This window comes from Oryctolagus cuniculus, chromosome 2, assembly GCF_051225735.1.
Source record: "Oryctolagus cuniculus isolate XC-2025 breed Fujian yellow rabbit chromosome 2, ASM5122573v1, whole genome shotgun sequence".
Lineage (NCBI taxonomy): Eukaryota > Metazoa > Chordata > Mammalia > Lagomorpha > Leporidae > Oryctolagus > Oryctolagus cuniculus.
The window spans coordinates 121,855,342-121,877,680 of NC_142868.1; the positions used below are offsets into that span (position 1 = coordinate 121,855,342).

Consider the following 22,339-nt stretch of genomic DNA (forward strand, 5'->3'; position numbering starts at 1 on the left):
CTTAATCCAGGGCCATGCTGATGTACAGCTGTGTTTCCATTTGAGTTTCATTGCTTTAGCTCTTAAATTTAGGTCTTTGGTCCTCCTTTTTGAATTGTTGTTTGTTTATGTGGTAGGGGTCCAGATTCAATCTTAGATATGCAATTGTGTCAACATCACTCTTGGCAAGACTTTTTTTTTTTTTTTTAAGATTTATTTATTTATTTGAAAGGCAGAGTGATAGAGAGAGAGAAGGAGTGACAGAGAGAGAATTTCCATCTTTGGTTCACTCCCCAAATGGCCAAAATGGCCAGGGCTAGGCCAGGCCGAAGTCAGGGGCTCAAGGACTTAGGCCCTCTTCTGCTGCCTTTCCAGGTACATTAACAGAGAAATGGATCAGACGTGGAGCAGCCCAGACTTGAACTGGCACCCATATGAGATGCCAGTGCTGCTGGCAGTGGATTAACCAGCTATGCCACAGTACTGGCCCCTACAGGGCTTTTATTTTCCCATTGAATGTTCTTAACACCCCTTCCATAAGTCAGCTGCTTATCTTTAGGCTTCTCATTCTCTTCTGTGGATCAATGTATCTGTCTTCACACCAATGTCACACTGACCTGATTTCTGTTGCATTGCGGTAAGTTTTAAAACCTGAACTGTGGGCCGGCGCCGCGGCTCACTAGGCTAATCCTCCGCCTGCGGCACTGGCACTCCGAGTTCTAGTCCCAGTTGGGGTGCCGGTTCTGTCCCGGTTGCTCCTATTCCAGTCCAGCTCTCTGCTGTGGCCCGGGAAGGCAGTGGAGGATGGCCCAAGTGCCTGGGCCCTGCACCCGCATGGGATACCAGGAGGAAGCACCTGGCTCCTGGCTTCGGAACAGCACAGTGCGCGGCCGTAGTGGCCATTTGGGGGGTGAACCAACAGAAGGAAGACCTTTCTCTCTCTCTCTCTCTCTCTCTCTCTCTCTCTCTCACTGTCTAACTCTGCCTGTCAAGAAAAACAAACAAAAACAAAAAAACCTGAAGTGTGAGTCTTCCAACTTTGTTCTTTTTCAAGATTGTTTTGGCTCTTTGAGGTCCCTTACATTTCTGTGTGAGTTTTGGGATCAGTTCGTTTGTCTCTGTAAAAGTGGCAGTTAGGATTTTAATAGAATTCTGATAGCACTGAATCTGTAGATCAGTTAGGGAGAACTGCCATCTAAGCAACAGTGAGGCTTCAAATCCATGAAATCTTTCCATTTATTCTGTTCAGATATTAGTGAACAGTGTTATTATAGTTTTAGTATACACGTTTTACACTTCTTTGGTTAAATTTATTCCTGATCATTTTATTCTTTTGATGCTATTTTAAACGGATTTTTCCCTTAGTGTAATTTTTATATTATTCACTGCCAAAGTACAGCAGTCCTGCTGATTGACTTTTATGTGTTGATTTTGTATCCTTCAGCTTTGCTGAAGCCATTTACTAGCTCTAATAATCTTCTTGTGAACTCTTAAAGAATTTTCTTTGTATATGGTCATGACATCTGCAAAAAAAGGTAGTTTACTTCTTTCTCCTCAGTGTAGACGCCTTTTAATTCTTCTCTTGTCTGAGTGCCATGGCTAGAACCTCCAGTACATTGTTGAACGGAAATAGCGAGAGTAGACATTTTTGTCTTTTTTTCCATTTTAGCCAGAGTGTGCAGTCTTTTGTCACTGAGCTGTGGGTTTTTCCTAGGTGCCTCCCCATTTATTAGAATAATGACGTCCCCTTCTATTCCTAAGTCTGTATTTATATCATAATGTTTGGATACAAGAGTGTCTGTTGTCTTTAAAACCATCTTGACTGTGCCTGGCCAGTGGCCCCTGCTATGCGTGTGGCACTTTGAGGTGCACCTGTGGGAGGCATCCCCGGGAACTCTCACCTTCCTGCCCTGACTCCCTCGCCTGTCTGGCCTCCTGCAGAGCTGAGGTGCGGAGAGTGTGGGTCGTGGCCTTTTGCCCGTCTTCTGCCGGGACGATAGGGAGTATTGCCAGCTTCCTTCAGAAGCTTCCTTGCTGCAGCCGGTAGTGCCCTGCTCATGGCGCTTGTGTGTGGAAAGGCAGCCGCTCCCTTAACTGCCCTGTCCTCATCGCACTCAGGTACAGATGCTACTTCGTGGGGCGTGCCACAGCCACACAAAGGGCTGCCGATGCCAGCTGTTTCCTCCTAGCACTCTCCCCATCCCTGGCGCCTGTTACACAGACTGTCTACCCCACCCTGCTCCCCTGCGGAAATGTGCACATTTGGGCCTTCTGGAGCTGGCCCCTGACTGTCCCCAGGGACAGCTGGCTCCCCTCGGGCATTCTAGAGAGCAGCTGCTTGAGCTTCTCATGGCCTCCCATTAGCAACCACTTGTTGGTGGATGGCCCCTCTGATGGACCCAGCTGGGGCAGCAGAAGGGACTCCCTGGCCTTTCAGTAGCTATAATTAATTCCAGCCAAACACATTGATTTCTGTTCTTTAGCTCTGTAAAAAGCTAATTGCACGGAAGCCATTAGGTTCCTGAGCAGTTACCTCAACCACACGCCCTGTGATGCACCTCGGTACAGGAATGCAGGACACTCCGCTCCTCTCCCAGAATGTTTTAGTAAACACTTGTCCAGGATCAGCCCTTCCCACTCATGTTGCTCAGGAGGCCTCTCTCTTCTCTAAGGCATTTATTTCATCCCCAAGTCTAGACCAGGAATGTAGTTAAAACAAATGAACCAGGAGCCAGCGTGTGGTACAGCAGGTTAAGTTGCACCTTGGGATGCCAGCATCCCATATTAGTGTCGGTTCAAATCCCGGTTGCTCTGCTTCTTATCCAACTCCCTGCTAATGCTCCTGGGAAAGCAGCAGCAGTTGGCCCAAGTGCTTGGACCCCTGCCATCTCCCTGGGAGACCCCGAAGGAGTTCTTGGTGCCTACCTGAACCTGGCCCAGCCCCCAGCTGTTGCACCTATTTCTGGAGTGAACCAGCTGATGGAAGATATTTCTGTCCATCTATCTCTCCGTTGCTCTAACTTTCAAATAAATAAATAAATAAATACAAAGAGAGGGAGAGAAAAAATGATCCTGTAAAGTTAAATCAGAACCTGCTATGACCTGGATGCTTGTATTCCCTCCACTCCACCCCATTCATATGTTGAAATCTCAGTGCCAAGGTGATAGTATGTGAGGTGCCTAGGTTGGAGTGGGAGGAGTCCACAAGAGAGGCCCCAGGGAGCTCCCTGAAATAAAAACACAGGGCCTTCTCCAGACGCCAGATTCACCTTGATCTTAGAATTCCCAGTCTTCAAAACCATGAAAAATAAGTTTTTGTCACGTACAGGCCACACTGTCTGTGGTATTTTGTTTTGGTAGCCCAGGAGCATTCTGGAAAAGCACAGATGGAAGCCTCCACGTCATCTCCCCTGACGTCTGCACAGCCCCTTGCTCATCGAACCTTCTGGTGAAGGCGCTTCTGAGTGCTTTCCTACACTTACCCTCCCCTGCTGCACTCCAGTTCTCCTGCCCACTTTATTTTCCTCCAAACCACAGATCCCCCGAGAATGACGTCTCACAGCTGTTCCCAGTGCCTGGCACATACTAAGCACTTGACATGCCTGGTGAACTAATGAGTCTTGTCTGCAGTTCTGCAAATGAGCAACCCCAGGGCTGAGAGAGAGTAAGAATGTGCCCCCCACCCAGGGCGTGGCCGTGACCTCTGGAGCGTCCCTGCCCGGCCTGTCTCTGCGTTGGCTGCCTTAGGCCCCCTGTGGGAAGGCTGCTAAGCAGGAATGCTGTCCATTCTTAGTTTCTGCAGCGTCTCCTTCCTTGGTGCCCCAAGAAGGTCCAGACGGTTCTGCAGGGGGAAGTTCCTGACCAGGTGTGATCAGTGTCCATTTGGAGGGGCCTGAGTTAACAAAAGATGTCTCTGGGAAGAGTTTTGCAGCCGTGCCTCCCTCAGGGACTGGCTTGCTTCAGGCACTTGGGGCTCCCGTGGTCACCCCATCACTTGTCAGCCCTGCCAGTGCTTTACTTTTGTTCTTTACTACATATTCTTTACTACGTATTCTCTCCTTCCCTTGGCCTGACCAGGAATTTAATTCAGGTCTAGGGGGTTGTTCACTTTAGGAAGAACTATTTTAGGGATAAAGTTCCCAGTGAAGTTCTCACTGGCTTATTTTTGTTTCTACTCTGAAGTCATTTCAATAAAAACAGAAATCATCTGCCCCACAGAGGAGGCCCCCTCTGTGGTGCTGTACCCTGAGGAATTCCCCAACGGGAGTTTCTCAGCTTTTCTTCCTACAGTCAGCTTTGTGCTCTTTTTCTCTCCAGGTTGTTTCGACGCTGCTCATAAATATAATCCCAGAGGACCACATCCCACTGAACTTATCTGGGAAGGCAAAGATCAGCGGGAAAGCCTGGGTTAAGGAAACTCCTCGACCTGTTCCCAATTTTGACCCCAACTCGATGTGTGAGTCCCAGGTATGGCCAGCCGGCTGGATGCATTGGAGACTTCTAGCCCCAGGGTTAGACAGGGACCTACTCGCAGAAATAGGTGCAGTTCCTCAAAAGGGGAGGAGCTGTGCCCAAGTGGGTCTGAGCTTTTGTTTCGGCAAAAGTCAGGGTTGATCTGTAGCGTTTGAAACTCACAGCTGGTTTGGGAAGCTGCGAGTTTTCTTTAGCAGAAAGTGGGAGTTGATTTTGCAGGCCTTGGAAAAGCAGAGCACATATTTTCCTTCCAGACAATGGTATGACGCAAGATAACTGAACTGCTACAAGGTCACACGCATGGCAGCTCCAAGCTTGGGAACCGGGCCCAGGGTAGTGGAACCCAGGTGCTGTGAGGCTGCAGTGGAGCAGCCCACCCTGGAGGTTTCTAAGGCCTCTGTGTTCTCAGTGGGGGGCAGCCTCAGGTTCCCAGCTCGCAGGGTCTTAGTAAGTACCTGAGGCTGTAGCTGTGTTGTCCTCTGTTAGCAGGTGCTTGGCCTGTGCTTATTATGTAGCTTGAGATTCTTTTCATTAGCTGTAACCCAACTCTTTGAAAGTACACTTGCAGGCTTTAGAGGTTGTTAGAAAGGTTTTGTCCCTACTCCCCAGGTGCAAGGAGGGAGTACCTAGGCCCAGGTCATAATTATGAAGTTGAAGCTCTAGGTGTTCTCATTTCTAGTCACAAGGTCTTTGTCAAGGGTACTCGCTCACTATGGGTGAATGGGGGGAGCAGGGGAACATATAAACATCCTGGTAAGAGAGAGATGCTTACAAAGGAAAGAATGAAAGCTGTTAGTCTGTGTGTGCTCACCTGCTTTATTTACAAGCTATAGCTATATTACCTTCATGTATACCCTGCTTGTTTCGATGAAGGATTGAAGGCAGGCCGCAGGAGAGGGACACACACAATGAGGTTAATGCATATCGAATCAAGGAGAATGGTATGCTTCCCCCGGAGGCGTCCCCTGCAACCCGGCCTCAGTGGCTTTTCCCTGCACAGGTGATCATCAAGGAAGGGGAGCTGCTCTGCGGAGTGCTGGACAAGGCACACTACGGGAGCTCTGCCTTCGGCCTGGTGCACTGCTGCTATGAGATCTACGGGGGCGAGACCAGCGGCAAGGTCCTCACCTGCCTGGCTCGCCTCTTTACCGCCTACCTGCAGCTCTACAGGGGCTTCACCTTGGGTGAGTTCCCTGGCCGCCCGGAGCAGTGGCCTGGCCCCGCCTCTGGGGACCACATGGCCACTGGGCTGTCACCCTTGGGAGGACTGCCATTGCTCCTTCTCCACGCACATCCTCACCTGCTGGCAGGCCTCACTCCCTCTTGGTGCTATGTGCCCCTCCCCACCCAGTAGGTGTTCCTTGCCCCTTAACAGCCTACAGTGACACCACCCCCCCCCCCCGCCCTTTTCCATTTGACCCTCTCCTAATCTCACCCTTTACAGTTTCTGGCCCTGAGACTGGTTTCTCACACTCATGCACACCCTCATTCTCTCCTGCAAGTGCCCTCCAGAATTCCCTGGGTCCTCCGCACTCCACACGGGGGTCTCCCCGTGGTCAGAAGTGCTGAAAACACCCCTCAGAGGCAGAACTGTTGGTCTGATTCTAAGACGGGCAGAGGGACCACTCTCTGAAAAATGAGCACTCGCTGTTTCAGCAAACCAGCTTTGATACAGAAAACAAGTGTGCCATTTGCTTCCATGCATGGAGCGGGACTGCCGGCAGGAGAGCTGCCCAAGGACCCAGCCATGGGCTGAGCTCATTCAGGCTGGTGCGGCTGTGCATACAGGGAGCAGAGTCCAGGCCTTCTGCAGTGGTCTCGGGAGGATGCCAGGAGGGGCTGCGTGTTGAGCTCATACCACGGCACTTGTCAGGACTGTCTAGTGGGTGATGCCAGTGATGGTGGTAGTAAAATCCTGTGTGCTTGCGGGCCTGCCACAGTCAGTCTGTTCCCTGGGCTGCAGTGGGGTCTGCATTACACGTGTCCTACTTTGTAACTATCTAATTTATTTAATTATTGGAAAATATTTCTTAAATACAGACCTAAAGAGAACTTACAGTCCCCCAACATCGTTTGCCAAAGAAAACTGCTAGTATCAGTTTGATGTGTGTCTTTCTAGACTTTCATATTATAGATATATTGAGAAAAAATGAAGTCCTTTACTGCATGCTGTTTGATCATCTGTCCCCTCCTCCCCCATCTCCAGATGTATTTAGAAATGTTCCCCAGGATCATAATATAAATCTACAGCCTCATGTCTGGCAGCTACAGATTATTCCACCAGTATAGATGTACTGTGGCTTATTCAACCAGTTCCTGTAATTAAACATTTAGGCTGTTTCCAGGTTTTCATTCCAGTATCATTGAGACAAGCACCCTTGAACAAACAGCTTGTATAGTCAGTTATTTTACCAAACTAAGGATTATAAATGACTGAGACCTTCCCCCCCCCCCCCCCCCCTAATTCTTGCACTGGGCCTGGGTGGCGGATGGAGGCGCCTGTGTCCAGGCCCTTGCACTTCCAGTTAGAAACCCGACCAGGAGCCTCACCCCCAGGGCAGTGGCAGACAGTGATGTGTGATGACTAAGAACTTCACACTCTTAAAATGTAAATGTTTCAAGCAGTTGGAATAAGCACAAGCAAAAGTTTGGGGAGGTTTAAAAATGAAACATAGAGGAAGATTCCACACCCAGCTCATGATGAGAACCAAACTTTACAAACAAGCCAAGCCTGCAGCTCTGCTTAAAAACAGAGGTTGGCCCCCTGAGCCCAAAGGGAGTCCAGATGCTGCAAGGCTGAGAGAGGAGAGGGAGAGAGAGAGCATGGCTGAGCTGGGAGTTGGGCTCCGAGGGGAGGACCGGCTGGAGAGGTTGAGTTCCCTCCAGCCCTTCTCAGCCAGGGCCTAGTGCAGGGCGCTGGCCGCAGGGGAGGGCCCACTTTTGTGGAATATCTCTTCCCCCTGTGCTCACACTGGTTCTTCAGAAGTCTTCTAGTTTCCAAGACGACACATTGGGATCTCCAGGAGTTTTAGCCCCGGCCTTTGAACAGTACAGCCAGCTGTGTTCTTCCCACTCAGGTCTTGGCTGAGGACTCGCGAGATCACGCGCAGAGGTGAAGTAGGAGGACATACTGTGCCCAGCAGGTGGAGTTCCTCAGCCTGTGAGCCAGGACGGGCCTTCCTGAAGTGACCCAGGCCCCAGCGTGTCTGTGCCTGGGCTCGATTGGCCTCTGGAACACACAGTTTCTGGGAGCCAACGCCAGGATGCTCTCCCTCTCTTGCCCTAAACTCAGCTTTTTATCCAGAATCCTTTACTTTTCCCTCTCCCATTCTTCCAACGCATACTTACTGAATGGAGTAGACAGGACAGCTGGTGGCTAGGAGCATAAGTTTGGAACACGGGCCTAGGTTTGCCTTCTACCTGTGCAACCTTGGGCAAGTAGCTCAACGCTGAGCGTTAGTTTTATTTTCTGTGAAATGGAGATTACAGTGTTAGGGGCCGTGGCTCAGCCCACCAGCTGCAGTAGCATTCTGTTAGTAATGATGTCATTTCATCAGCGTGGTTCAAGTGCTTCCTGTGTCTGCGACCCTGTGCCGACTGCCGTGCCATCGTCGAGTTGGCATTCCAGTGAGAAGTCAGGCCTGGTTCCCTCTGAGCTTGTCTGGTTCACTTCACAGGTGTGGAAGATATTTTGGTTAAGCCGAAGGCAGACGTCAGGAGACACAGGATCATTGAAGAATCCACCCAGTGTGGGTCCCGGGTAAGGAGGTGCTGAGGCCGTGCCTACTGCCGAGTGGAAGCCCGCCTCCTGGCTTGGCTGCAGCCCCCACCAGACATGTTCCTTTCGTCGTTCTAGGCCGTCAGGGCTGCACTCAACCTGCCAGAAGCCGCGTCGTGCGATGAGATCCGAGAGAAATGGCAGGATGCCCATCTGGGCAAGGACCAGAGGGACTTTAACATGATTGATCTGAAGTTCAAGGAGGAAGTGAACCATTACAGCAATGAGATTAACAAGGTTAGCCCAGCAGCGCATGCACTTATCCCCACCATTTTCAATGCTCATTTTTAAAAAATTACATTTGGGTTGTCACGTGGGGCCCTGCGGAGCGGTGTGGCTGTGGAGCAGTCTGATGCGGCGTGGGCTGGGCAGAAGCCGTCCCTTTCAGGAGCCTGAGCTCTCCTTCTCTCACCAGTTGGGGTCTGGAAAGGCTGTGATTAACACCGAAAGGGCATGCCGTGTGCTCTTTCACTCGTGATGTTTTTATCAGGGGGTCACAGCATTCAGTGGGAGGGAAGAAGGAAATCTTCCCTGTGGGCCTGCTGCAGGAGCAGGCTGTGGGGCCCAGGGTGGAGGTCTGGCTCCAGGTTGTGGCTCTGCCTCGTGCTTGCCTCGTGGCCCTGGGCTGGGGTCATCGCCAGCCTGTGCCTTGATGTCCAGACAGGAAGTAGAGACGTGTGGGGCTGCGCTCCGAGGCTTGCTGAGAGGGGCAGGAGCTAACGTGCCCAATGCCAAGGCAGCGACTGGCTGTTGAGAAAGGAAAGGGACATTTCTGCACAAGCCCTGACTCTTCTGCCCCAGAACTGAGACTCCCCGTCCTGTGACTGGGAGGAGCCAGCCTGGTCCTCTCCCTGCTTCCTGGGCCTTGGGGCTTAGTCTGAGGAGAAGGCAAGGCCAGCGCTCCAGGGAAGTCAGCATTGGTGGGGTCCTCTCGCCTGGCACTCAGCATCCCCTTAGGCTGCCAAGAAGACATACATCTTGCCAGAACAGGTGATGTCCTGGAGAGGTTTTGTTCAGAGGGAGCCTTCGCGGGGCTCCGCTTCCTGGGTTATAGAAATGGGGGTGGGGGAGTTGTCTTCAGCAGTGTCTCAGAATGGCTGCTTCGCCCTCCAGCTCTCCTGTTCCCAGCCAGGCTCTGCCCGCCCCATGTTAAGGTGCATGTCTGCAACCCCAGGCAGGGGCTTAAACAGACCCTGAGACCCTTCGCAGCCTCTCCCCAGGCTCACTCCCCACGGTCCCAGAGCCAAGGCGAGGCCCACACACCCTGCGGGGTAGCGTGCTGGTGAACTGGAGAGTGGTGTGGACATTGGTCATCTGCCGGCAGTGTGGGGGCCAGGCCAGGCTCTGCTGGGCCAGTTTGCAAGGGCGTCGCCTTACATGCTATTCTTACCCTGCTCCTTTTTAGAGACACAAACTGGATATGCAGGCTCTCAGCTTCTCATTTTCCTCCTCCTTTTTTGCTGCTCTGAGACCTTGGGGCTGGCTGAGTGTAGAAGTGCAGCACACGGCGGGGGGGGGGGGGGGGGGGGGGACTGGAACTCTCTGTAGAGGTTCTAGGGAAAAAAATTGATGGCAAGTGGGATTTGGCATTGATCTCTGGGAGGATATTCTGTTTTGGTGCTTGTGTGTCCTGGGCTTAACTTCTGAACCTAGCGGGGCCATCACTGACCGTTGTGTTGATTCCTCCTGCAGGCATGCATGCCTTTTGGCCTGCACAGACAGTTCCCCGAGAACAACTTGCAGATGATGGTGCAATCGGGAGCCAAAGGGTCGACTGTGAACACGATGCAGGTGTGAGCAGAGGTGGCTCAGCAGGCTCATGGGGGCCGGGGGGCTGCTGGCAGGCCACAGGTTTCAGGGTCGTTGGTGATTTCAAAAGGATCGACATTCTGTATAAAAGGTGGCAATACTGAAAACTGAAAAAGCATGTAGGAATCGCTGTGAAAGTAACCATTGTTAGCATGTCAGTGTTAGAGACAAATGTAAACATGAGTACATCTAGTGCATATTTATGAGGGCACTCAGAAAAGGCATGGAAAATAGAATTAAAATATGGCATCAATGTGAAAGACATGAAGTCTGTGCGTGTAACAGAGCTTCAGAAAGTTCATGAAAAATGCAAATAATGGAAAAACTGCATGGATTTCAATTTTTTTTAATGAACTTCATTTATTTTAATCTACTTAAAGAGTAACAGAGAGAGGGCCAGCAGGTAAAGCAGCTACCTTCAATGCCAGCATCCCATATGTGCACTGGTTTGTGTCCTAGCCGCTCCACTTCCGATCCAGCTCCCTGCTAAGGACCTGGGAAAGCAGTGGAAGACAGCCCAAGTATTTGAGCTCCTGCATCCATGTGTGAGACCCAGTTGAAGCTCTTTTGCTCCTGGATCCTGGCTCTGGCCTGGCCTTTGCAGCCATCTAGGGAGTGAACCAGCAGATGGAAGATTCTCTCTCTCTCTCTCTCTCTGTGTAGCTCTTTCAAATGAATAAATAAATCTCTAACAACAACAACAGAAAAAGAAATAGAGAATCTTCATCCAGTGATTCACTCTTCAAATACCCACAACAGCCAGGGCTGGGCTGAGCCAAAGCCAGAAGCCTGAAGCTCCATCCAGGTCTCCCACATGAGTGGCAGGGGCCCAAGCAATTGAGCAGTCATCTGCTGCCTCTCAGTATGCAATATCAAGAAGCTGGATTGGAAGCCAAAGTGCGGGGACTCAAACTGGCACTCCAAAATGGGATACTGGCATCCCAAGCAGCAACGTAATCTACTGTGCCACAACAGTGGGCAGGTTCACCTGATTGGACGGGTTCACCAAAACAAACTTTCCTTTTAATTCCATTTTTCCATGAACTTTTTGGTCTCTGCTTTGCCTTTCTTGAAGAGCAGACTGTCCCTTGTTGTCTGGCATGCACGGGGATCTCATGTCACCTTTGTGCCTCCTTCCCCCCAGATCTCATGCCTGCTGGGCCAGATCGAATTGGAAGGTCGGAGACCTCCGCTGATGGCATCTGGCAAGTCACTGCCCTGCTTCGAGCCTTACGAGTTCACCCCCAGAGCTGGCGGCTTTGTCACCGGGAGATTCCTCACTGGCATCAAGCCTCCCGTATGTATTTTGCTTTTCCCATTGACTTTTTCCTCCATCTCTAAGCTTAGTGGGAAGTGACCTGTGACGCCCACTGACTTAGCTGGAATGATCAAGTAATCAAGTGATAAATGCCAGGCCGTTTGCTACTTGCCCACTAGACCTGAGGGCCCATGAGACCTGGCGGTGTTGCGTTCACCGTTGTCACGTGAAAGCCTAGCACAGTGCTGGCACATGGTAGGTGCTCAGTGAATGTTTAAAAGATGGAGGAGGCTGGTCCCAGCTCCATCGTTTTCTGCTGTGCGGCCTCTCTGAACAGTTTCCACCTGCACATGAAGGCAATTAGAAAAAGGGTGCCACTTCCCAGCGTGTTCTCATTGCCAAAAGGAGAATCATGGAGAGCACAATTGCCCGTGCCCAGGTACCTCCCACAACTCCTTCAGGTCGGGGAATTGACTGGCTAGTTTTGCTTCATCAGTAACAGCAGCAAACTTCTCCTCTGAGAGAAGGGTTTCTCCTCATACTCGCCAGGAATGGCTTTCTGAATGTAGCACCTTTTGTCCTTGGCGTAGTGTGTCTCAGAGGGTGGCCCTGTGATCAGACGGCTGAGTGCAGGCTGTGAGAGCCACGGCTCCCGGCTGCTCCAGGGGTTGTTCATGGCCTCTGGCAAGGATCGCTGGGGAATCAGTGTAGATCAGAGTTGGTCAGGTTCTGACAGTGACTCCTTAGTAGATCAAGAAGTTATTGTAGTGAATAGAGTAGAGAGGTGAAGAAAACCAGAGTTTGTCCCACATGATAGGGAATGGCATAGTGCCATAAAGTTTGTATTTGAGCTGCATATCTTTATTATTATCTGACAGGTGGCAGGACGGAGATAGAGAAATTTTCCATCTGCTGGTTCACTGCCCAGAAGCCCACAATAGCCAGGGCTGGGCCAGGCCAAAGTCAGGAGCCTGGAACTCTGTCTGAATCTCCACATGGGTGGCAGAGACCCAAGTACTTGAGCCATCACCCTCTGCCTCCCAGTGTGCGCAATTGCAGGAGATAGAAATGGAAGCAAAGACTAGGCTTGAACCCAGCACTCCCACATGCAGTGCAGGCATCCCAAGAAACACTGACCCTGAGCCAGACACTTATTCCTGTTCCCTGTCTTTAGACTCATGTGAATATGTGTGTCTGTATTGGGCAAACACTGTGTACCTCTGTTAACACCACTGGAAGGACAGTGTGGGCTTGTCCAGGCAGTGGTGCTGTTTGGGAAATGGGGCATGGGGTAACATCCTGAGGCTGGCATGCCAGGATGCGTACTGACTCCTGTAGCTGGGAGCAGTTGCTCCTGACCCACTTGTCTGTCCTGTCTCAGGCAGGGAAGACAAAGAACCACAGGGGAGGGCAGAAGTCACTGGGGGCCATAGGAGCTGGCACAGCCCGGGTCCTGGGAGATCAGGGGAAGGCGCAGGAGGTGTTGCCCAGGCCCTGCAGGAAGCACACACGCTCGCTGCCGCCTCTGAGACCTGTCCCGCCCTCCCACAGGAGTTCTTCTTTCACTGCATGGCGGGGCGAGAGGGCCTGGTCGACACCGCTGTGAAAACCAGCCGCTCCGGCTATCTCCAAAGGTAAAAAGCACCCGGAAGTCTTGGCCCCTGGGGTGAGCCTCTGTCATCGTTCACTTTTAATTGACAATTCCTTGAGTGAAAAACATCTCTGGGTGGACTGAGATAAAGAAAGAAAAAATGAGTTACTCTTCCCTTTAGCAGGATAGGTGGAGCGTGAGCTCAGAAGCGCACGCAGGGGGCCCCTACACTCTGTGGCCCACCTTGTCCTGGGCAGGTGGACGGGATGGGGAAAGCTAAGGATGTAGGAAGAGGTCTCGGACAGTGGTGAGCTGGGTGCTGGGGGGAGGCCCAGCAGCCTGGGTCAGTGTGGGAGATTCCAGGCCTGGGGTCCCTGGCCGAGTCTAAAAGAGGTGTGACTGTCCCTCCTCTGTTCTCCGGGAGGAAAGGGAACAGCAGTCCCTATAACCAGCCTCACTGGGCAGGTCGGGGGAGGGGTTGGCATAAACCTGAAGAAGGCCAACTCCAGGGTGCCATCAGGACGGGGCAGAAGATCCCAGCATCCAGCCTGCCTCCCTTCAGACGATGTTTCTGTAATGGTTCCCCTTGAGCCCCAAGAACCTATGCTGTAGAAATGATGGTAGTGGGGTCCTTGGGGAGCCCCACGGACTCGCCAGTGAAGGGGCACACCCTCTCAGAGTCTGGCCTCCTGTTCCAGCTGCCTGTTTCCCAGTGCTGCGCACTTGGTTCCAGCACTCTCCCCCTCTGACTCCTAAGACATAGCCCCCGGGTGTTGGATGGATAGGAAAGGGTGGGTTTGGGGTAGACACACCTGGGTTGGGGGAGGCCTGTGAGGAGCCCAGCTGCAGGGCTACAGTGCCCTGGGGAGCTCAAATGCTCAGTGTGTCAGGGCCAGCTCTCCTTCTCTGTGGGCACAGGCCATGTGGCCAGTTCCCTGTGGGCAGGGGGTACACCTCCATCCCCCTCAAGTGGGTTATGAGTACATATGTAGTGTAGAAGAGACTAGAAAACAAATGGCCAAATTAGGTTTGGGAGATTCCATGTGGGTACAGGAGTTCCCAAGGCCCGTTGAAATCAGGTGGGCTGGAGGGGAGGGTGTTAGGGGTCCTGGTAGGAACAGAAGAGCAGCAGGTGTCGGAGCAGAGGCACGAACATCTGTGTGGTGCACCTGCCAGTGAGGAGCTGGTACAGGCTCATGAGCAGGCAGGGTACTAGGCAGGATTTCAGACAGCCTGGGTGGGAGAGGCCAGGATCATGGGTGACAGGCCGTCTCGAAGGTGGCAGTGGATAGTAGGAAGCAGATGTGGAGAAGGTGTGAGTGACTGGCTGAAGTGCAGCAGATGTTTCAGGCCTGCAGGGCCCCATGATGGCACAGGTGTGGGCAGCTACAGAGGAAAGAGGAAGTGGGTGGGCGTGAGGTGGCAGGAGCAGGACTTTCAAGTGGACATGTCAGCGAGCACTCAGAGGCAAGGCCAGAAGCCCAGTGGAAAGAAATGCAGTGAGGGCAGCTGCCCGAGCCTGGGAGGCCAGCGGAGCGGAGGGCTGAAGACCCCCAGGCCAATGGCAGAAGGGAAGCAGCTACGTGGTACCATCCTTTCCAGGCCCTGAGCCAGGCCAGCTCACAAAGAGCTCTGTCCTCAGAGCTGGGGGTGGGGGCAGGAGGTTAGGGGGAGATAGTGGCTTCTGGGAAATCCCCTCTTGAGTGGCAGGAGAAGAGACAAGCCTAGGGGCCACATTAAGGCAAAGGTTGAGAGAGGCAGCTGACCACCAGGAGAACCGAGGAGAAAGGCCGCTGGGTTGGGGAAATCACATCTGCATGTAGTTCTGATGCCCCTTGGGATCCTTGACCATCACTGGACTGAGAGTCTAAAAATGCCTGCCAGCTCCCTGCCTCACCCAACTTGTGGAGCTAAGGATGCTGGCTCAGGGAAGCTGCGCGTTGCACGAGTGAAGCGGCAGTAGTCCCAGCAGCGGGGGTAGGTGGCGGCCTGGTCTGGCAGTGGTAGCCACGCCTCTCAGCCTCACAGGCTGCAGCTTCCTCCAGAAGACTGTCAGGAAGCGCAGCCCCTGGCTGGTGAGGGTGCTGCAGCCCAAAGCCTGGGGCATTGGAGCCCGCTGTCTGGGAGTCTTGCTTGCCTGCAGAACAGCAGTCCCCTTTCTTCCCCACCACTGGCCCCAGCCCCTTCAGAGGCTGCCCTGGGAGGTCCAGGCCTGGCAGGTGCAGAGCTGATGGTCTCCTTGCAGGTGCATCATCAAGCACCTGGAAGGGCTGGTCGTCCAGTATGACCTGACGGTGCGCGACAGCGACGGCAGCGTGGTGCAGTTCCTGTACGGGGAGGACGGCCTGGACATCCCCAAGACGCAGTTCCTGCAGCCCAAGCAGTTCCCCTTCCTGGCCAGCAACTATGAGGTAGCATGCCAGACCCTCGGTGCCCATGCTCGGGACCTCCCACCCTGAAGTTAGAGACTTGTGGCCATTGAAGAGTAGAGCAGGAAGTGCCCCAAGCACTTGAGCCTCTCAAAGCCCCCTGTAGACTGTCATCACTCGAGCGGCAGAGGGCATGAGCACCTCTGGAACAGCACCTGTGCCGTGTGCTGGGCCCTAACCTGATGCATACAGCAAACACTGATTTCATCCTCACTGCAACCGAGCGCTGTAAATACCACTCTGCCCATTTCACAGCAGAGGCAACTGAGTGCCAGAGCTCAAACAGCCATCTGGGGAGAGGCGGATCCAGTGTTTGGACCCAGGCCCTTCTGGCGTGGTTTGTGATTGCAGGGCTTATTGCCATGGTAACGACAGCCAGCCATTTTGCAGATTGAGAAACAAACCAAGGTGACCTGTCCAAGGTCATCAAACTCATAGCAAAATTGAGGACTGTGCCCCAGTGCCGGGTCCTTTCCATTCTGGTGTGTGTCCCGGGGCCTTGGCTGTCACCCCTGCCTTGTCCTGTCTTCCCAGGACTTCCTCAGCTCCCAAGTTCAGTTTGCACAAAGCGAGGTCCCGTCAGAGGCATCACCAGGGCTCCGCCTGGGCTGCCTGGATCCCAGGACAATGTGTGACCTGGTCCTTCTGTCGCACTCTCATTTCTTTCTGTTTGTTCAGGTCATAACGAAATCGAAGCATCTCCATGAAGTTTTAGCCAAAGCAGATCCTAAGAAAGCTCTGCGCCACTTCCGAGCCATCAAAAAATGGCAAAGCAAGCATTCCGGCCCCCTGCTGAGGACCGGTGCCTTCCTGCGCTACTCTCAGAAAATCCAGGCGGCCGTGAAAGCCCAGAACCTCGAGGGCAAGAACCAGAACGGCCGCAGCCCGGAGACTCAGCAGGTGATGCAGAGGGGCTGGGTGTGAGGGCTCTTCCCTAACGTATGGGTTAATAGTGAAATCGGCTTTGCTCCCCATCAGGACACAGGGCACTCAACTGGCAATGGGAGGAGGGGACTTTTGCACAAGGAAGAGGGTGTGATTTGAGGTAACTTACGAGGGTTGGTGATTGGAGGCTGCTCACCACCCCAGATGTGAAGGAACAGGAAGTGGAGAGGGTGGCTTTGGGCAGAGGCCTCTGGACAGGAGCCCTGTTGGAGAAGGGTCCAGGACAAATGCCCGGCTTCACTCTCCTCCCTTCCCCTGTGCTGCCGGTGTTGCCCATCAGCTGAACCAACAGCCTGGGGCCGGAAACAGCCGAGCTCTTGAAGCACTCACTGGAGTAGCCTTGGGCGCACAGTGCATGTGAAGAGCCTGGATCCTGGGACGGACAGGTCCAGCACAGTCACCTGGCCTGTAACAACTGTCCAGGTGGGCCAAGGACAGTCCTGGCCTTGCATTTTGTCCCAGCAGCATCATTAATCTGAGTGTGAACAGTAGGTGGCATGGTCATTGCACTTGAGCGTGAATGGGCCAGGATGAAGAGCTGAGAGTCACACTCAGGCGGTGTGCCCCGGACACCTGAACTTTCTCCCTGTTCCGGACACCACGGTGGCTTTCTCACTGCAGCCAAGGTTCTGTCTTACTCTTTCCCCTGCTCTCACCTGCAGCCAGTGTTTCAATCTTCGGCCACTGATGTCCTGGGAGGAGCACTGGGTTCCTGCTGTCCTCCCGTGTAGCTGAGACCCACCCTTCTCTCCTTCCAGATGTTGCAGATGTGGTATGAGTTGGATGAGCAGAGCCGAAGGAAATACCAGAAGAAAGCAGCCCCTTGTCCTGACCCCAGCCTGTCAGTCTGGCGCCCAGACATCTACTTGGGGTCTGTGTCCGAAACATTTGAAAAAAAGGTTGATGACTACAGTCAGGAGTGGGCAGCTCAAGCAGAGACAAGTTATGAGAAATCGGAGCTTTCTCTGGACAGGTAATGCTATCAGTGTGTTGCGTGGCCTGTGCAGGGGTCGTATCTACCTTGCGGCTCCTTCCCTACCCTCTGCTGAAGAAGAAGATGGCCTCCTGGTCTGAGACACCAGCAGGAGAGGGGTGGGGAGAGGGGGCACCTTGCAAGCCCTGAGGACTGCAGGCCAGCTGCGAGCGAGTAGGCAGGAGTGGACACCTGTTCCTCATCAGGGCCAAGGCGGGGAAGAGGCTCTGCTGGGATGGAGGCTGGCAGCCGTGGCCTCTCTCTCTTGAGTTTGATGGGCGTGGCTGAGGGAAGTCAAGGAATCTGGTCCCCATTTAGCTTCTGCCAGTTCTAGGACTCAGGGCCAGGTGTGGTAGACAAAGAAAAGGGTGAACATGAGCCCAGAAATCTTCACCGCTTGGGGCTCAGGGTGGACGCAGGAGCAAATGTGACGGACACAGCAGGAGCTTCCAGAGCTTCGGCCAGCCCGCTGGGCTCTGTGCTGCATGATCTGAGGACAACCCAGGGTCACTGGTGGGAATTTAAAGATGAGAGGGATTCTGTGCCTTGGAAAAACAAGCCCAGAAAGAGGCAGAGGTTTGGGTTTGTGGGTTTTGTGGCGTCGCCAGTGTGTGGTGTCTGCTCCCGAGCCGCATCGCCCTGCCATCTCCAGGTTGAGGACCCTGCTGCAGCTGAAGTGGCAGCGCTCCCTGTGCGACCCGGGCGAGGCCGTGGGCCTGCTGGCTGCCCAGAGCATCGGAGAGCCCTCCACACAGATGACCCTGAACACTTTCCACTTTGCTGGCAGAGGCGAGATGAACGTCACGCTGGGCATTCCAAGGTGTGGGGCCCGGGGGTGGGGAGGGGGGTGTGGGCTGGAATCTGTCCTAGCCCTCTCCCAGTGGAGAGTGAGAGCTGGAGAGAGTGATGGGCTCTCGTCATTGTGGGGATCAGGCCTGGAATTTCTGGAGCCCAGCCGGTGTCTGTGACCTGTCAAGATCTCCATGGTTGCTCTGCCAATGTCTGCCTGCATCAGTCACCCAGGAGGCTTGTGCACTTGTTGTCAACAAGCCCATGCAGGGCCACCTGGTTGCCCAACTCCAGGGGTGTCAGTTGACATGACCTGTGTGACCCTGGCCCGTCAATAAATGTATGCACAGCGCAGGATGGTGGCTGAGGAGGAGTCGGGGAGCAGACCCACTTGCATCCAGTCGCTGGCCTTGCCACTTCCACTGGACCCTGCACAGGGCCCCCATGGAGTGCAAGAGGCTGAGACACATTGTCCAGTCTGGGGGGGGCGTTTCTCATTCACTCAGTGAGCACTCAGAAAGCACCTGCTGTATACAGAGCACAAGTGATTGGAAACAAGAGTCAGGCAGCCTTGCCCTTGTGTTGGCACTCTGTGGAAGAGACTGTACATACAGGGGGCCCGGGATTCTCTGGTCCAGCTTATTCCCCTGTGAGGTCTCATAGCCTCTGGCGGCTCTCAGAGAATGCTGACATCGTCAGAAGCGCCACACAAGCAGGGGAGCTATTCCCTCTCATGGTCACTGTGCCCTTGTTCTGTGACAGGCTGAGGGAGATTCTTATGGTGGCCAGCGCCAACATCAAGACGCCCATGATGAGCGTGCCGGTGCTCAACACCAAGAAAGCCCTGAAGAGAGTGAAAAGCCTGAAGAAGCAGCTCACCAGGGTGTGCTTAGGGGAGGTAACTGTCTCTCTGCTGCCTGGGCTGCAGCCGCGGTAGGGGCGCGTTCCTGTCTCCCCACCCCCACCGGCCATGAAGAGCAGACTTCGCTGACTGCTCAGAATGGCTCAGATCCCACCAGCAAGGGAGACGCTGTGTCTGCCAGGTGCTGAGCAGCCGTGAATCAAGACGCTGTTAAGATAGTCATTAGTTCTGCAGGATCCTCGCTTGCCTGGGATATAGAATGCTGCTTGGGCTAGCTTGGTAGCTTACCGGCCCCCCGGGAGCCCACTCCCAGCAGGCGCAGGCCCTTGTCTGGAGGTGACCTGGGAGCCATGGCTCTGTACCCTCCCCGCCCTGCCCCACCAAGGTATCCTTGCCAGCAGAGCTTACTGTGTTTGGGATTGAGGTCCAGCTGCTGTCCCTCCAAATCCTAAATCTCCTGTAACCCACTTGTGGTGCCCAGTCACCTGGCACCTGGACAAGTCCGTTTCTCTCTGTCCATCTGGTTCTAGGTATTGCAAAAAGTTGACGTCCAGGAGTCCTTCTGTATGGGAGAAAAACAGAACAAATTCCGGGTGTACGAGGTGCGGTTTCAGTTCCTGCCACACGCTTATTACCAGCAGGAGAAGTGCCTGCGACCTGACGACATCCTGCACTTCATGGAAACAAGGTCAGGGCTCAGGCCACATTCGTCATTGACCTTGACCCAGAGCACCCTCCTGGCCGTGAGACTCCTTAGTGGTTGGGTCAAGCTGCCCGAGTGAGGCCTTCAAGGAAAGCATCCAGGAGAATGGGCCCTTGCAGCCCCATCTGGAAACCTCAGCTCTCAAGTGGCTTGTGGGTGTGACTTTGTTAGCCACACCTCACTCCCTGAACCCATTTCCCCTCTCAGATTGATGAGGCAAGATGGTTGTTGTCCTGTAAGCATTAAGAGGTGCAAGTACATGTTCAGCAGAGGGAAGGGAGCCCCATTGCAGCACCACTGCTGCGTGTGGAATTAATCGATCAGATGGGATTCCAGGCAGCGTAACGTTCTTAATGTGTTTACATTGTGGTTATCTGAGCCATGTGCTGAGGGTGTGCTGCTCTTCAACCCCAGTCTGTAAGCAGGCTGACCTCCAGCTTCCTGCAGAGGGAGCTGGAATGGAGGGAGAGCACCTGGTTTCCCCCATGTGCAAGTGACTTGGGCATTTGAAGCCATCAGGCACAATGCTGGGTACATAGGAGCAGGAGGGAGTTTTTTGGGACTGAGGCAAGCTAGGAAGGACCAGCAGAGTCTTCAGACTCTGCCCTCCGTGGGGGTGGGCAAACTCAAGCAGCTGCAGGTGCCAGTGAAGCAGGTTGGGGCTGAACTTGTCCCGTGTCCAGGAACACGGGCCAGAGTGGCCAGGTCTTCCCCTTGAAGGGAAGAATGCAGCAAGCTTCCCTTCTTCTTTTCTTTCTTTGGTGGTTTGGTTGCTTGCATTTGCTTTTTTGAAAAAGAAGTCCTGTAACTTTTAAGCGTCATCACTAATTCGTAGGTTTTTGGAAGTGCAGTAAAAGCACAGTAGCTCCCATTGATTGGTGGGGTCCTGCTGTGGGTCCTGCCCACTACCTGTAGTCCAGAGCGGCTATCGAGTCTTCCTGCGCTGAGTGCTGCCCGTTCAGGAGAGAGACTGTGCTGTCCTGAGCCTTCCTCTACCCTCCTGCCTGAAGACCTGGGATGTGGCCTGGCTTCGGGAGTGGCTGGCTGAGCAGGTGGTATTTAGGGTGCTGGAAATGGGGATGGCTGAGCTTGGGTGTAACTCAGCCCTCTTGGACAGGCTAGGTGGATCCTGCATCAGTGGCAGTAATCCTGAACGAAGCAGTGGCTGCCTGGGCCTTCGGGAGCACCCATGTTGGTGCCCTCCTGGCTTGAGACGGTTTGTTCCATCAGGCTGACCTCCACGCTCTCTGGACAAAACGACCAGAAAGCAGGACAGGCACCGGCCTGCCTGCTCGGTAATTAACCGCCAGGAGTGTAGCTCCCTGGCGCAGTGGATATTTTTGCTGGCCCAGCAGCCCTTTTCTGAGACGTGAGAATTAGCATCACATGGCCTCTTGAGTGGCCGAAAGCGAGTGGACTTGATGGCCTGCCCGTTTCTCTTCACCTGTGACTCAGGCAAGGTGGCATAGGGCGCACGCCAGGCTGGGCTCAGTTCTTTCCACTCACATTACCTCGTGGGATTGCAAATAATAAGTCACCTTTCTACATTTCTCCTAGTGAATGACAACCCTGGCTTGTGCCGAGCAGCGAAGTGCTCGTTCAGTGCTTAGTTGTGCTTTGCTCGTGCACTTGAAAAAGCCGTGATGAACAAAACCATGTGCATGCAGCTTTCAGTGGAAGTGGTCTGGGCTCCTGCCGCGGGGAGGGCCTGAGGTCTCAGGCAAGGTACAAGAAGGCATTCTGTAGGATGCGGGTGTGGTTTGGACTCCTGTGGTCGGGCCCAGGCAGCCAAGCAGTCACGGGAAGGCCTCTGCCAACCCACAGGAAATACCAGGGGAGAGGGGGTGCATTTTGCAAGAGCAGCCCTCCTGCAAGAAGCCATTTCTCCTGCCCGCCTCCCCTCTCCACACTTCCCACCTCCCCCTAATCTCTGCCACTCCATCTTTGGATGTCATCTGCACTGGTGCCTTTCAGTCAAAGGACTTGTGAATTTCTGGAAGGTGGCCCAGGGAGGGGCAGGAAAAAGAGCACAGAGCTAGGCACTGGGGGCCTAAGTTCCAGCGGTTCTGCTCCTCGGCCGTGAAGTGACTAAGCTGGCAGCGTCTGCAGAGCCAGCCTCTGTGGACCCAACTTCCGATGGCAGGGGGTGGAGCTGCCGCCAGGCTCTTTAGGAAACAGCCCTGAGGGTCGTGTTCTCTGTGCTTAATTATTTCTGTGGAGTGGGAGGTTTCTCTACCCGGTCCCTTTCAGCTGCTACATTCTGATAAATAGCATGACCTTCAGCAAGCAGTCCCTGGGGCCAGCAGTGCCCTTCTGGCAGAATCACAGAGGGCATGTTGTTTGCAACCCCAGGAGAACTCGCTCACCGGCTGGCCACATGCCTGCCGCCTACTGACCTGGGGCGTGGGGGTTACCCTACTCTTTTGCCTTCTCCCATGTTCTTACCACTCCTGGTCACCAGAAGAGGCAAGCAAGGTGGAGAGGATTCCCAGTTGGGGGAACCAGGGAAGGCTCCTTGGAGGAGTTACATCTGCACTTACAGCCTCAGAGGGCGGGTACCACGCCAGCAGGTAGAGATGGGCCAGGGAGTTTGCTGATAGAGCCAAGAGCTTGAGCAAAGTCCTAAAGGGTGCACGGGGGTTGGGTCAGGGCCACAGTTGGGGTTGAGGCTGGTTGTCAGATTCTGGAGGGAGGAGCCTCAGAGTTGTGACATCACACTTGAGATAGACCAGGGGCACCTGATAAGACAG

The 22,339-nt window shown here is 53.7% G+C and overlaps 1 protein-coding gene across 1 annotated transcript in view; it reads left to right on the forward strand.

Moving 5' to 3' along the window:
• The window catches only part of POLR1A (RNA polymerase I subunit A), an 82,054-nt gene that overhangs the window by 49,359 nt on the left and 10,356 nt on the right, over positions 1 to 22,339 (forward strand). Inside the window, exons 15-27 of the mRNA XM_002709657.6 lie at positions 4,297 to 4,446; positions 5,453 to 5,636; positions 8,130 to 8,212; positions 8,309 to 8,467; positions 9,923 to 10,021; positions 11,184 to 11,336; positions 12,849 to 12,931; positions 15,134 to 15,299; positions 15,996 to 16,217; positions 17,021 to 17,235; positions 17,888 to 18,055; positions 18,787 to 18,922; positions 19,417 to 19,574. Of these exons, the coding sequence (XP_002709703.3) occupies positions 4,297 to 4,446; positions 5,453 to 5,636; positions 8,130 to 8,212; positions 8,309 to 8,467; positions 9,923 to 10,021; positions 11,184 to 11,336; positions 12,849 to 12,931; positions 15,134 to 15,299; positions 15,996 to 16,217; positions 17,021 to 17,235; positions 17,888 to 18,055; positions 18,787 to 18,922; positions 19,417 to 19,574 (1,976 nt within the window). The remainder of the gene's footprint in view (positions 1 to 4,296; positions 4,447 to 5,452; positions 5,637 to 8,129; positions 8,213 to 8,308; positions 8,468 to 9,922; positions 10,022 to 11,183; positions 11,337 to 12,848; positions 12,932 to 15,133; positions 15,300 to 15,995; positions 16,218 to 17,020; positions 17,236 to 17,887; positions 18,056 to 18,786; positions 18,923 to 19,416; positions 19,575 to 22,339) is intronic.